The 15,935-nt window shown below is 30.8% G+C and overlaps 1 protein-coding gene across 2 annotated transcripts; it reads right to left on the bottom strand.

Annotated features, from left to right (window-relative positions):
* Positions 1 to 790: 790 nt before the first annotated feature.
* NPGR2 (no pollen germination related 2) lies at positions 791 to 6,809 on the bottom strand. 2 transcript variants are annotated; one of them, XM_012229877.4, is made up of 6 exons: positions 6,470 to 6,809; positions 5,624 to 5,908; positions 4,532 to 4,781; positions 2,788 to 3,995; positions 2,255 to 2,408; positions 791 to 1,250 (listed from the first exon to the last, which is right to left on the bottom strand). In XM_012229877.4, the coding sequence occupies exons 2-6, from the start codon at positions 5,882 to 5,884 to the stop codon at positions 931 to 933; spliced, it is 2,193 nt and encodes a 730-aa protein (XP_012085267.1). In that variant the 5' UTR covers positions 5,885 to 5,908; positions 6,470 to 6,809; the 3' UTR covers positions 791 to 930. The 2 variants fall into 2 exon arrangements, with proteins under 2 accessions (XP_012085267.1, XP_012085266.1); XM_012229876.4 differs by having other exon boundaries at positions 2,779 to 3,995; positions 6,470 to 6,808.
* Between the last annotated feature and the right edge of the window lie 9,126 nt (positions 6,810 to 15,935).

The raw sequence follows: 15,935 nt of genomic DNA, 5'->3' as shown, positions 1-15,935 counted from the left end.
AATCAAAACTCAAAACTAAAATGAGATTTTTTTTTTTCTTTGTTTTTTATTTTTTTTTCCAATTCAGCTAATCTTTGACTAAAATTTTGTTTGTGGGATTCCTTCTTCTGCATCCGCTGAGTAATACAATGGTTCTTCAACTATCTGAACATATCCCATAAATATGCATTCATGACACCAAAGCTTTTCTCGTGAATCCCGTCTTAACTCTTTAGTAATGTAACCTGTGACCGCCAAAGCTTTAATCTTTATTTCTTTATTTCCTGCTTTGGTTTTTGCAATTCATTTTTCTTTAGCATCATAGGACCGTTACAAGCAGTGTTTTTAAAACCGGATCGATCCATAATTGGTTCAATTGGATTGACTCGATCAAAAATTAGTACAAAACATATAATTAATAAGTTTTAAAATAAAATTAAAAATATTCAAACTAATTGGCCTAGAAAATGTAGATATTGAGAGGATTCAAATTCGAAATCTTTTTATCATAAAAGTTATCACCAATTTAGTAAATATTATTTAAAGAGAATAGGCCACAACGCTGTTGTGGTTCATTAGACCTGTTATGTATAAAAAAAATTAAATTAAAATATTTGAATTGATTATTAGCCCAATTCTTATTTTAACCCACTAGTGGTGCAATTTTCAAATACTGATTATAAAATTTTCATCCTTCTTTGAAGGCTTCTAAAATGGCACTAGGAAGGGATTTATGGCTCATATTTTCATTTGGCCACTTTAATCACACTATTCATTACCAAATATATCAGAACAAGTTGGACAATCTAGAGAACCTTAAAGTAAATTTTCATTTTATTTCCTATTGCATTGTATGCTATAGTATACAAAACTTGTATTACAGTTACATATTTGGGGAAAATACAAAAGAATGTGTAATTTGCAGAGAGTAGAACTTCTTGAAAGTGTTGGTCACCTGAAAGGTTGAACAGGTGCCGACTCTTCAAGAAAAGCTGCAGCTTCAAAACACTCAGCTGCTTCTTGGAAAGAGGATGCACTACCTTCGGATTTATAAAGCAAGCCAAGATTATGCCATGCAGATGGATTCATTCTGTCAAGCCGTAGAGCGTCCATTAGAAAGCCTCTGATTACTTCATTTGATTGGCTACCGAGCTGTTTGAGTACCACAGCCATAGATACCAAGCTCGGGGCATGGTCTGGATCAATTTCCAGAGCACCACGGAAGGCTTTTAGAGCTTCTTTGTGTAGGCCTTTTTTTCTATAAAGTAGACCTGCAATATAATAATAATAATAATAATAATAATAATAATAATAAATCAAGTTCTGAACCAAACTAGGCAATAAGAACAGATTCTGCCATGATTTTTTGAGTTTGCGGAAAACACAAAGAAAATAACCACATTCTCTCCTTCCCAGTTCCCTCTGCTCTATTCTAACTACGGATGCAAAGAGAAGATCGCTATGGCGCAATACATTCACCTTGGAACTATTGCAATTGACAACTTTGAGACCGACAGCGTAACTGAAACAAAAGTGCCATATGGCAATCATGAAAATGCCCATTTTTGGCTTTAGCAAAGAAATTGAAATCTTTCTTTTCTGATGTACCAAAAAAAGAAAGTAAAAAACAAAAAAATAAAATCTTAGCCATCGAGAAAAGATTCGTGATAGACATGGTAGAGGAAGAATAGCTTTTGTTCTTGGCTTGGATTTTGCATGGGCAGAAGCTATGATATGCAAGTTGAATACTTCAATAACAAATAAATAGTTTTTCCTTAGCCTATTCCTCAGCCTAGTGGCTAAAACAGAACCTTTGGGAATCAAAAGGTCCTATGTACAAGTCCTACTCATGTAACAAAAACTCGGTAATGCTCCTATCCCCAACTTGTGCTACTTACTTTTCGTCGGTAATGGTCATTTCTAATATTGTCCAACTTTGTATGAACACACATTCCACTTAACATCCTCCTACCAATATTGTGGTAATTATAATAAATTTAAAAGAGGAAGGCTATAACAATATCGTTCCAACAATTGAGCATCCTAATGAATATTTAAAAAAAAAAAAAAAGAAAAAGAAAAAAAGAGAGCTTTTTCATGCGCCCATCAATCCCTGTTTGTTATTAGCTTCTCCAATCAAGACACCACAACTTCAAGTTTTCAACTTAAGAGGGCCCTTTAGTGCCAAGCATATTATTGCAAACTATTGCTTGAGCACTCCAATTAATTGATGCATAGAAGATTTAATAAACCCAAAAGTGATATGTGAATGTACCAGTGGTATGATATCTTGAAGCTGAGTAAGAACTGATGGCCTTGGATTTGGAAAGACAAATCTCAGCATCACGCCACTGTGAAAGGTTTATGTACACAGAAGCCAGATCATGCCAAACATCCAATTCCAAACTTCTAGCAGATTTTCCATTGCCCTACCAAAATTTATACAAAAGGTTTGGAAAAATTATTAGAATAGATTAATGGGTCATGCAGCAAATTTTCTCAACAAATTGTTGGGGAAAAAGGGGAATACAATGATCAGTCTAAAAAATTGTTGTTAACAAAATATCCAGCATTACCAAAATTTGACTTCCAATCTAATCTATGGAATTTTTCGTAAACATCACCCCCACAATGTCATTTCCCCCACTTTTCCCCTCCCAGCATCCCAGTATTCCGCTAAACAAAATCCTTTTCAACTGATAATCATGATGGAAGAAGATATAGATGTCAAAAGTGTTTCAATTAGGATTACATAATATTTATGATTAAGCTAATGGGGCTGCGGATCAAGTGACAAACCTTATGTACCTTCTTCCCAGAACCAAAGCTCTTATTCTGAACTTGAAGGATCGCAAGAAGCTGTGCATAAGTCTTAATAGCATTCTTTAACTGACCCTGCGCAATTTGAAGTTTAGCATGAGTTCTCAACAGTTCTCCCTGATCCCATTTCACACTCTGATCCAAGACAGCACAGATAACAGCTTCAGCGTCCAAATATCGTTTCTGAGCTGACAAGATCCTGGCCAATAGTAACCATCCTTTAATATTCGCTCCACTTTCCAGTTTCAAGAAGCGCTTTGCATAGTAAAGTGCAGTATCTAGTTTCCTTTGCTCTGCATTTTCTACACAAAGATGGTAAACAATATGGGAGTCTTCCATCCTTGTCATTTTTCCTGCTGATTCCAGGATCTGCAGTGCCTCAGATTGTCTCTTGACCCTTTCAGAATCAGCAACTGCTAATTTAGAATGTGCAGAAAGTGAGACACCCAACAAACAATTAGCAGTACTTTCCCATTGGTCGCATCCACTTTCCAAGTTTTCAAGGGCTTTACGGGAATAATTTATTCCTTCTTCAGCAAGTTTAGGGGTAGTCCCACAAACCTTTGATGCCATTAGCAATGCAGGAACACACTTTGGGTCCCCTCTAGCATGTAACAATTTTCTGAGTAGATTCAGAGCAGCCAAATCCTCACCAGCACCATGGTAGCAAAGAGCTAGCATATAGTACATTTCTCTCTTATCAATAATACCGGGAGGCAACTCCTCAACTTGACTGGCTAATGCCCGTAAATCCCCTGACACTGTGAGAGCAAAAGAGAGGTGATCCAAGATTGATTCATCCCATTCAATTCGTTTAAGAGAAACTTTCCTAAGTAATATCATTAATAGAAGTACAGCCTCTTCTATATTGTTTCTAGGTACAAATGAACTGTCCATCTGAGAGCGAAGGTCTGGGGGGCTTGCTTCACCTCCACTATACAGAAGAAAAATGGCGAATGCCTTCTGAATCCTTGCAGTTGTCTCTGCATCAAGACTCCAATGATGGAGGAGAGCCCGACGGTATGACATGATTGCTTCACGTGGAGAATCAGCAAGTTTCCATAGCTGTGGAAGCAACTCAACGGCCTTGCTTAGAGTCTCCTGCAATTTACAGTCAGCAGCAAAGTTTTCAGGCAAGCCTTCTGGTAATGAAGTTTCAACAATGTCCAGAATAACTTTGCAAGATTGAGCAGCTTCTGCAAGAATGATTCGAAATACACATTAGCCACAGAATATTTGTTTGATTGTTATGTACATCTCATCAATTTGTACTTTTTGTTCTCATCCTTATAGTTCTCTTTCATATAAAATGAGTATGTAAGGAGTCGTGCATATGCATGTATGAAACAATCAACTTGAAAGAGTAATGTAAAGCTAATGGTTTTCTCAGATTAATTGAATCTATACAAACTCTTACACAGACATATGGGCTTGTTATATGCAATTCTCATTAATTTTTCTCAGAACATCTAATAGCAAAAATATCACCTTCTCTTGATAAAACATAACAGAACATTCTTTTTTATTCACTATGTTGCTATATGATGAACAATGCATGAAATCAAAACACAAGAAACATGTTATGTAAGTCCAACACATCCAGAGAAAAAAATATTAAAGCTAAAATATTCATCAAGGAATATAAATTAAAAAACACAAATTATGAAGATAGAGCTCAAAAGAATTCAAAAGCAGGTGGTAACATATGCATGAATTGGTAAATGGAAAGTACCATTAAACCTCCCAAGATGTTGCAGTGATTTTGCTTTAAGGAAGACTGCTTCCAGTAACAAACTGACAGCATGTACAGACATTGGTGGGGTAGAAAATTGTGAATGTCTCTTTCGGGACTCTTCCTTTCTAGCAAGAGCAACTTTCATCTTGGGAGTTAATGCAGCAATATCTATTCCTTCAAACACATGTAAAGCAGCTTCTATGTTTCCTTTTTGATATTCAATTCTTCCCAGTAATGCTCTTGCTTCCTGTAAATTGCAGACATCTTCATCTTAAAAGAGACAGACAATCATGAAAATCATCCACCTAGCTTGCTTATTTATATCAATCGTCTTTTAGGCTACAAATCAAGAAGCATGTATATGATTCACCGACTGAGATTCATAAATTGACAAATTGAGAAGGGAGGAAAAGAAAAAATTGCATACATGATAAATGAACAGGCAGCTCAAACTGTATACAAAGTTAAAGATTATCCAGTAAGAGAACCTATTATGGATGATAAAGGTAACGGCTTTATGACATTATAAAAACGAAGGCAAGGAATCCAGTCTATGACTTTGAGCAGGATTTAGTTAAAATACGGTTCATTAAGCATGAACCAATCCTACTCTTTCCAGACATGCAAGAGCGTTTTAAGTGCTCATCAGTCCTTCAGATTCTGCACTTGTGGCATAGCAAAAAAAGCCACTCAGAGTATGTAATTGAATGATATGGTAAAGAAGTTAAGATGATCCAACAGAAGAATTAACCTTAACTAGAACATGCTAACCAAAAGGGTTATTCAAAGCTTTCGAATGAGTCAGGTATCTAACTTTGTATGAAATATAAGGGTGATCAGATGAATGTTGTGATCTAATGATTCTTGAACAAAAACAAAAATTATCAATACACCTGAAACCATTGAAAAGTTTGTGAAAATTGCCATATATAATTATTCTCAAGTTTGAGAAAAAAAAAATCACAACACAGTACAGCTTCTTAGGTTTGCTAAGAGATGCCAACTCACTTTGAATGAGAACCAAATAGAACCAGACAAATTGATCGAGCAGTAACAATAGTTAAAAGCTACAGAGTGGAAGAAATAAACCTCATAGTTCAAAGAGCCACTTTCACGGAGAGTTAATTCAGCTTCTTCTATATTGCTGGTATCTGGCTTCTGGTTGGTTTCACCATTTTTAGAAGAATAACCACCCAATGAATAATCCTTCGTTGCAAGAGATTCAGATGAAGGTACCATTTCATCTACTGGCCTTGATTGCTCTCCAGAGCAGAGGCACTTCATTACCTTTCCTAAATTTTGACGAATTATGCCTCTCCCTTGCCGTTTTACCCTAAATTTACTCTTCATACCTTGTTCACCAAAGTCAATGATCTTCAAGCACCAACTCCAGCAATTAGAACCTCAATGTAAGATACTAAGTGCAAGCTTTAGAAGACTTGACATGGTAAATGATGGAGTACTATAATCTAAACTTAGATGACTAATCAAGCAAAGCAAATACTTGGTACTAAAATTCAAGAGCTTGTATGTGAAACTTATTACAATTTGAAAAAAATGCCAACAAAAAATGACAGAATCGAGTATTAAAACCTCGAAAGAAGATATACAGAATAAGAATATAAACGATAATGAAAATTTAAGGATGTAAAAGACACCAAATTTAGCAAAATTAAAACCCAAAACCCCAAATTCAGAGTTCAGACCCAAAAAAAAACAGAAGTACCTATCAGAACCCAGTACTCATCACAATTCTACGTCCCCACTCCAAAACACATAACCAGCATCTCAAATTGAACCACAAACCCACCAAAACAACAAAAATATAAAATTTGAAAAAAATCGCCTTGAGATCAAAAACAATCACGGAAAAAAAACACAACCCGTCATGGCATAATAATCCAAGTTTATATAGAACAATCAAAAAGCACTCACCTCATCTTATTTTTCCAGAAAGAGAGGCCCCACAGGGCATCACCACCAAAACCCATATCGTAGATTCTATGCACCAAAGCCTTTCCTTTGAATTCTACAAAGAAATCAAGCATCTATAGAAACAAAGCAAACAGTTTCAATCTCCTTTCCTTTTTCTTTTCCTCTTTCCTTTTCTCCTTTGTTGAATTCTCTTTAATTCTTCTTTTGGTCTTTTGGCCCTTTGTTTAATTTTGATCAAAGCTTTTTCTGGGTTTAATAGTATTTAATAAAACAGAGAACAAAATTTGAAGCAGATGGTCACAGGGGAGATTTGCGATTAAAATTCGAGAAACTGAAAATGCGATAAAATAATAATAAATAATAATTGATTGAATAATTTAATCGATAATTAATTAATTAATTTTTTCTTCTTTTCTTTAGCAGGAGAAAATTCTGTTTTAGGGACCCACTTAAAAGAAATTTTTTACCACGGTGGCATTGGCTAATTTCATGCCACGCAGGATAAGTTTTTAGTACATGTTCTAACAGACGGGGCTTTGTAACTGTCATTAACGGGAATAACAGCGCGAGCAGTCGAGTAGTCCAGATTTCTCTATTCTTTCTTTTTATTTTCTTTTCGTGTCTTTGGGTTCAATCGGATGGTAATTAAGTAAAAATCATTTTAATAGTAGCAATTTTAAATATTTAATGTTCAATTTTATAAATAAAATTTGTCGACTAATTTAATTTTTTTATATTTTTTTACACACATTTATTCGACAGTCTAGATGATATTCAGATAAATTTCTTTTAATAGTGAATATTTTAAGCTTTTAAGGACGGACTATCTAACTATCAATAGTAATCCTTCTAACACTAATTATACCCTAATTTTGAATTTGGGTTGGGACCAACAAAAATTGTTAATCTATCAATAATTTTATACTAAAACATGAGTTAATGGTAAGTACATACACGATTTAATAATAAATTTAAATTCAAATCCTCTTTTTCAGTATTCAAAAAATAAAAATAAAAGGAACGGTGCTAAAACCAAAAAAAGAAAAAAAAAAAGTAGTTGTTATTATTATTATTATTTGTTCAATAAATAGTTGCTCCTAAAAATTTGCAACTTAATATTGGCTATTAATGCTCAACAAATTGCAAGTACTTTAGGCCCCATTGTACATAAAGAGATTTAACCATAATAATAATACACATATTTATTATGGGAAATTAAATATGTACTCATCCTTGAGATGGGGTGAATTATAAAATGAATTTGAGTTTTATTAAAAAAATTAAACAAAAAATAGAAAACATAGACTTATAACTTAAAATAATAATAATAAATAGGGTGGATTGGCTGATGTATTTTTAAAATCTATTTTCGCTTCATCTTTAAATGAATCGAATTCGATGATATCCAATGAGATCATTAAAATTGACATTTTAATTAATACTGATATTTTATTTAATGCTTATATATATTTTATAGTTAATTAAAAGCATACAAGCTATCTTTTATACATTCATGACCAACGATGATAAAATACGTTTAATACGCAAAAATAAAATGAATAATAAAATAGGGAATAGAATGGAACAGAAACAGAAAAATATATTTTTAATCTTGTGTTTAGGACGCGACATGAAATAAAATGTTTAGTTCCATTCATTAGTATAATTATAATAATAAAGAATTATAATTACAATTATACTTAAGCAAATAAAACAAGAAGAATGTTTTTAAAAAAAAAAAAATAAATAAACAAGATGAATGTTATGAATCCAATGAGTCACACCAAAATGGTTGGCTTACATAAATAATTAAATACCACTGCATTGTACTATGCTAGTGATTCCCTAGTTCAACTTTATTTAAAGGTTAGGTAGGTTAGAGATGAAGACCCAAATAAAAATAAACCTTTCTTGATTCTTGAAGGATAGTTGGTTTACCTACACAATTAAAATTTTCTTTACCAATAAAGAAATATATATTTAAAAATATACTTAAATGACTTTCTATTTTTAAATCAAGTTATATTCATTTATTATGATAATGTTTGAGATTTAAAGAAACATCAATGCATTATATCAATTACTTTTTAATGAACAAACGAAGATTAAATTTATAAAAATCAATTAAAAATTTCAGTATCCATATATAACTTTTTATTGTGCGTTTATTTATTTATTTTTTTCGAAGAAGTATTTAAATATTAATTTTATCTAATAAAAATTGTATAAAAATTAATTAAACCATTTGAAATAGCTCAAAATATAAATTCTTAATTTGAAACTAATTTTACTTTCAATGTTTCAAAGAGTTGTATAATTCTTCTTACCATATTTTGATATTTCTGACTTCTGAGGGCCATAACTCTACCTATTTCGAATGTTAAATTTATTCTGAAAATGGACCGGACTATTTGGTTTGGGTTTGGGTTGGGTTGGATTCACTTTTTTTTTTTTTTTTTTTTAATTTGAACTCTTTTGGAATATTTAGTTTTTAATTTTATCTTAAAAAACATAATTAATGCAGTAAGTTTTAAATATAGTCAATCCAGCTGGCAGCAAATTCACCAACCAATTTTATTTTAAAACATAAAATAAGTAAATCATGTTTTCAAGGCATATATTATTTGATTTATTTGATGTAATATACTGTCTCCAAAGTCCAACCTCATATAAATTTTGAGATTTATAAAAAAAAAAAAAAAAGAAAAGAAAAGGCTTAAAAACCAAAAGAATTTTTAAACGTTTCAAAAATTACAATCACATCAAAACTTTTAATAATTAATTAAATTCATTAATTAACAATTTCGTTTAATAATTAGCTTACAATGACTTGAATCTAACTTCACACAAAACAATCTAAGCAATTTTAAGTATTTGTTTGAATAATAAAAATTTTAAAATAACAATGAAATTTTAAAAGCTAATGTGTTATTATATAATTATAAATAAAAAAATTTTTAAGTATTTGTTTGAAAAGAAGACGAGGGAAGATAACAATGAAAAATAATGAGAAATTATTAATTTTCATTACATAATTATTTTTCACCCTTGTGTTTGGATGTTTGGATATAACGAATAAAAAAAAGAAATTTATTTTCCTTTATTTAGAAAGGAACTGACCATAGTGTCCTCAAATTAAATAATGAGATATTTAAGAAAGGCTGAAGTTTGTTAATTAATTTAGATGATTTAATAAGAATGAGTGTAATTTTCATTTTTCTATATTATTTTATTTTCAAATTGGAGAGATTCAAAATAGGAATCTAGATAAAAAAATTAAATGAAATATTAAATTTGGAATAAATAATTCAAATAAAGATTGAAAAAAAGAAAAGAAAAGTAGGTGGAAACCAAAAATAAGCATTGATAGGATGGTAGGAAGGATGGAGTGAGGCATATGTTTGGTTCCATATATTAAAAAATTGTATACATATTTTACACATAAAGCATGAATAACACATGCCAAATAAACAAAAAGTAACATTTGGGATTTCCCAAGGGCTAAGAGCCTCAGCCAAGTAGGCAAAAACAGCCTTGTCTACATTTATCAATTACAAATATTTATGATTTCATCTAAATATTTATTTTTCCTTCTTGTCAGATTAACAATCTTATGTTAAGATTTTAGTTTCAAGACAAAAATATAAGACTTGTCCTGGATCCTACATTGAAAGTAGGAGATTTTAATATGAGAGATATATCATTTATATGAAATAATTTCTTCTTATAAATTTGGATTTCAAGTTTATATGAATTTAGACTCTTCAACCTTATTAGCTATTATTTATGAATATGGATTATGGAAAGGTTATCAATTTTAACTACCATCTAAATTCGCATTCATTGTATTAACTTTATTTTTTAAAATATGAGGAATTTTAAATATTTACGAGGATTAATAAGAAATTTATTTATAAAATTCTCATGGTTCAACCTTAATTATCATATAGCGCACTCAATTTTATATATATATATATATATATATATATATATATATATAGAAAAGCTTCAATAAAATAACTTTATCGATCACCAATTAAATTTTATTTTAAATATCATGCTTAATAGATAATTAACGTTAATTATATATTAATAAATATATTTTATTTTTAATTATTTTAATATTATATAATAGAACTGTACATGAAAATTAAAATTTTTTAATTTACTATATGTATTTTTAATTTTATTCAATTTTGGATTTAAATTAAATGTTAGATTTAAATATATATTTCATATTTCATGTATTTATTATATACATTATTTTGCTCTCTTTAACCTAATAGATAATAAATTAAATTTATAATCTACATAAATACGATAATAGATGAGGGAATTATGATATTTCCTAAAGTAGCCTTATTAGTTTAATTTGAAATTTCTAATATATTATTTTAATTAATTTTTATGCATTTTAATTCAAAAAATATGTATATGTATACATATTCTCTACTTGATCTTGTAATATTATTATCCAATAATTTTTATAATTAATAGTTTTTTATGTTCTTAATCATACGTTCTCGTATTATATTGCTCTTTAAGAGATAAATCAAAAACCTTAATTCAACGGTTGAAAATGGAACTTAAATTCTTTTAATATATTATGTTCTTAATTTTTTAAAATATGATTAAACACTTTATCATTAGACTCTATTATTTAATTACAATAAAATCTAAAATAAAATTTATTTGAATTTGAATCATTTACATATCATTGTATTTTAAAATTTTTAAATTTAACAAAAGCAATGTAGGTATGAAATTATAGTATATCAAAAAACAGAGTTTTTTTCTTTTTTATTTTTTTAGTCTAATGAAATTTTTTTAAAAAAATAGGCTATAAATGTTTGATTGTTATCATTTTTATTTTCAGCTTTTTTTATATTAAAAATGAAATAAAGAGAAAATTTAAGAGTTCTCTCTTTATTCAATATTTTTATTCTTTTATTTTTGAAATTTATTTAATTGGATATTTTTTTTAAACAATATTTTTCAAATAGATATAAAGATAATTAGACGTTTGAAATTTTAATGTTTTTTAAATACTTTTAATATATGACTTCGTAAATTTTGAATTTAATCTCATTCATATCTTCTTTAAACTTAAGAGAATATATTCCATTACCAATATTATTGTTTACAACTTTACATATTGATTGCCAAAGTTGAGAACTTTAAACAATTTATTTTTAAATTCTATGCAAGTACATGGTCCGAAATATTACATGCTATTGATAAAATTTTAGCTTAATTTCATCTGACGAAAATAATTGATGTGGAGATCAAAGCCATATCTTAAATTGTGGCTTTGCAGAGTAAGTCTTGATTTATTATATTAATGTCATAGCTGTGACATCCTACTCCGAGTCGAGTCTTAGCATAGAGTTGAGTAGTTGAGTTGAGTTGAGTCGAGTTGAACCAAACCCGGTCGGGGTAGAATGAGATTATAAGTGGACTTATTTGAGTGAGAGAAAAAGATCAAGCACATGGGTGAGGATTGATTTGCATTAAAAGATTGAGCTTGGATATTAAGTTGTAGCCTGTTTACAATTGAGGTACCATTTATGAAGTTTTCCATAAAATCCTTTGATTTTTGATGGCCTACCCGTAATACTCATTTTCACTTTCCCATTTTCATGTTTATCTTCATCTTCTTCATCTTCTTCCTTTCCTCTTCCACCTAACTTTCAATTTTAATGGTAGTTAAGCCTTAACTTCAACTTCTCTTTTATTCAAGTAAGTAAACCTTCTTGAAGTTCATAATTGAATCATTTGGTGTTATTATTTTAGAATTCATAAGAATTCTTATTTATAGGTGAAGGGAGTTCTAAGAGTGTAGAGAAAAGAAGTTAAAGAGGAGCTCAAGCTTTTGGAGCAAAGGTTTGATATCTCTTGTTATTTTCCATTTTCTTTGCATGAGAATTGTGTGGTGTGTTGCTATTGAGACAATATTGCTTCATGTTGAGTGGGAGGACTGGTAATGGTGAGAAAACAGGGGAAAACAGGGGAAGTATTGACTAAATGAAGTGAATATTGAATTTATGTTGAAACAGGGCTTGCTGGAAATTTTACCAGTAACTTCATCTTGATTTTGACCCCATTTAATGATGGAATTAGGAAGTATCATAGAAGAGTTATTTGTTCCTCTATGTGTTAGCTTTACATGGGTTTTTGAATCATCCAAATTGGAGTTGTATATTGAGAGATATGACCAAAAGAGTACAGACAGTGCAGGCTGGCAGCGCGCGCGCGAATTGCATGACGAGTTCGCGTTGCCTTCTCGCGCTCGCGAATTTGAACTACGTGCTAGCGACTTTCACCTGAAACTCTCTGACTCTTATTTAGCACATCTCGCGCTCGCGACTTTCAAGTGCGCTGTAACGCCCTATTTTTCCTGTGTTGCAATAGTAGTTTATCTGTCTATATTTTCTTTGTGTGGCAAGTAAATTTTTAGGGGAAACTCTTGCGAAATGTTCGTAGGAATTTTCTTAAACATTATTTTTGTAAAAAAAATAAAAATTCATAATAATAAAAAAACTGGTAATTACTTGCCTCCTTATGAAAATTTAACCACTTCTAATTTGTGATCTAGCTTTTATAGTGACATAAGATGGTGCTCCGGCACCGATTGTGGCATCCACCGTCTGGTTCTCTGAGATTGGTCGGTGGGTGGTACATGCGCGCTCGCGACTTGTGCTCGCAAACTCTCTGACTCTCATTTGGCACATCTCGCGCTCGAGACTGTGAAGTGCGCGCTCGCGTACTTGGCCCTTGGCCTGTAAGCGCTCGCGACCTTCATCGCGCGCTCGCGAGTTTAGCCTGAGAACTCACTGTCTCTCATTTGGCACTTCTCGCGCTCGCGACTTTCAAGTACGCGCTCGCGACTTGTGCCCGATAACTCACTGTCTCTCATTTTGCATTCTACGCGCTCGCGACTTTGAAGTACGCGCTCGCGACTTGTGTTTTCATGCACTTTTGGACTTCTTTTTCAATGCAATTGTATTCCTTTGCTTCACTTATATGCTTCCAATCATCTTAACATCAAATACAACATTTGAACATGTATCAAAACAACATTCAAGCATGCAAATGATGTGAAATCAAGTATACATTATGAATTATGAAGTTATGAATTATGAATATGATGTTGTGTTATATTCTTGACATACCAACATTATGCTCCATTGAGGTTAGGTAGAAACCATGTAGATAAGGCTATGTCGCGACATAGGATAGTAGATCTGCACCTCATACAGTTTGGTACTCCGGCTACAGGCCGTTGAGTGGATATGATTATATGGGCCATAGCAGCCAAGCATACAGTATTCATCCAGTTTTATACAGTTTTTCTTATCACTTCGGTTTCACTATAAACTTATGGAGCCATACAGATATCTTGACATAACATTTCATGAATTATACAGTATTATAAACAGTACAAAAGATAATCAAGGTATCATGAAAGTATCATGATGTGTGTGCTTATATGTGCCATATGTGTTTACATGGTTCTTTCTATACATGTATGTGTTTAATTGTTTCTTTATCTGTTGAGATATCCACTGAGCATTATTTGCTCAGCGAGTTACCTGTTTAACTCGCAGGTTTTGAGATTGGTCCATAGAGAGTCGGCTTACAACTGCTGCAGTTCATCTGTAGAAGACTCAGTCTTCAGGGTAGCTACTCATTTGGATGTGTATTTTTGTCTAACCTTTTTATGGCATGTACAGGGCACTCAGTTGGGCCCATTTCATTTTGACACTAGTATCATGTTTTGTAAATTAAATTACATTATTTTTGTAAACAACATCAGCATGATATTATATTCAATATACATTATGACTTCAGCATGTCAAGCCATACAGTCAACCAGCTTGTAACGTCTCGACTCGGTTTATTCGGGTTTACGGGTGGACCGGGAAGGGGTGTTACAATAGCATCGCCAAATTATATAATATTTTGCGGTAGGTAAATGCAAATTGGTAGTGATTTTATATAATTAATCAATAATAAAATTATATTTTTTATTAAAGGAAGAAATAGAAACATCCATTTTTATTAAAAAAATTCATTATGTATATAAAGTGCAGTATTAATTAATCCTTGTATTCATTTGAATCTAAATAAAAATTTATATTTTAATATTATATAAATAACAAAATTAAATGAGTAAACGTGCAATGCACATCATAAAAGAATTAGTATATACAAAATGTAGTCTTCAATAAAAATCTTCAATTTTAGATGCTATCAATTCATGCGGTGAATGTGGATGTAGCTCAAACAAATGATCTTCAATTATCCTCGCTTCGTAATATTAATATATTATTGCAATTTAGTTTATTCTACTTATAATCATATATACAAAATGTAGTCTTCGATAAAAAAAAAATAAAAATTAGAGACTCTTAACTCGTGCGGTGAATGTAAATTGAACAAATGACCTTCAAATCTTCAACCTAACTTTCTCCCTAGTAAGCTACCCCCACTTAGTAATATTAATATATTATTGTAATTTAGTTTATTCTACTTGTAATCATAAACAGAAAATGTAGTCTTCGATAAAAAAAAATTTAGAGGCTATTAATTTGTATGGTGAATGTGGATCAAACAAATGGCCTTCAGATCTTCAGTCTAACACTCTCCTAACTAAGCTATGCTCAATTGTTAATATTAATATATTATTGTACTTTACTTTGTTCTACTTGTACTTATATATACAAAAAATGCAGTCCGTGATAAAAAAAAAAAAAAAATTAGAGGCTGTTAATTTGTGCAGTGAACATGGATCAAACACGTGACCATCAGATCTTTAGTCTGATACTCTCCCAATTGAGTTTCCGGTGAACATGGTTCAAACACAGAACCCATGACCTTTGATTTTTAGTCTGACGCTCTCCCAATTGAACTATCCCCTTGATAACATTAATATATTATTGTAATTTATTTTATTTTACTTATAATCATATATACATTCTTCGATAAAAAAATAATCTTCAATTTTAAAGGCTATCAATTCATGCGGTCAATGTGGATCAAACACGTGACTTCAAATCTGACGCTTTCTCAGCTAAGCTATCCCTACCCGTTAATATTAATATAGTATTGTAATATATTTTATTCTACTTATAATCATATATACAAAATGTAATCTTTGATTAAAAAAAAAAATGTTCAATTTAGAGACTATCAATTCATGCAGTGAACGTGGATCAGACACTTAACTCTCTCCAAAAAAACTATTCCCGCTAATTAATATTAATATATTATTATAATTTATTTTATTCTACCTATAACATATTAATCACATGGTTTTTTTTTTTTTTTTTTTTAGAGAATGAATCACGTGATTAACAATAATATGTAAGTATTTATTTATTTATTTATTTTTGAGAATACGAAGGTATTTATTTTAAATACCATTAAGTAAGGTGGAACAATTTGCCTAATTAGAGATCATAAC

The sequence above is a fragment of the Jatropha curcas genome, chromosome 3, assembly GCF_041381405.1.
Source record: "Jatropha curcas cultivar XTBG-Jc1 chromosome 3, XTBG_Jcur_1.0, whole genome shotgun sequence".
NCBI classification, from domain to species: Eukaryota; Viridiplantae; Streptophyta; class Magnoliopsida; order Malpighiales; family Euphorbiaceae; genus Jatropha; species Jatropha curcas.
This window is presented reverse-complemented; position numbering and strand designations above follow the sequence as displayed.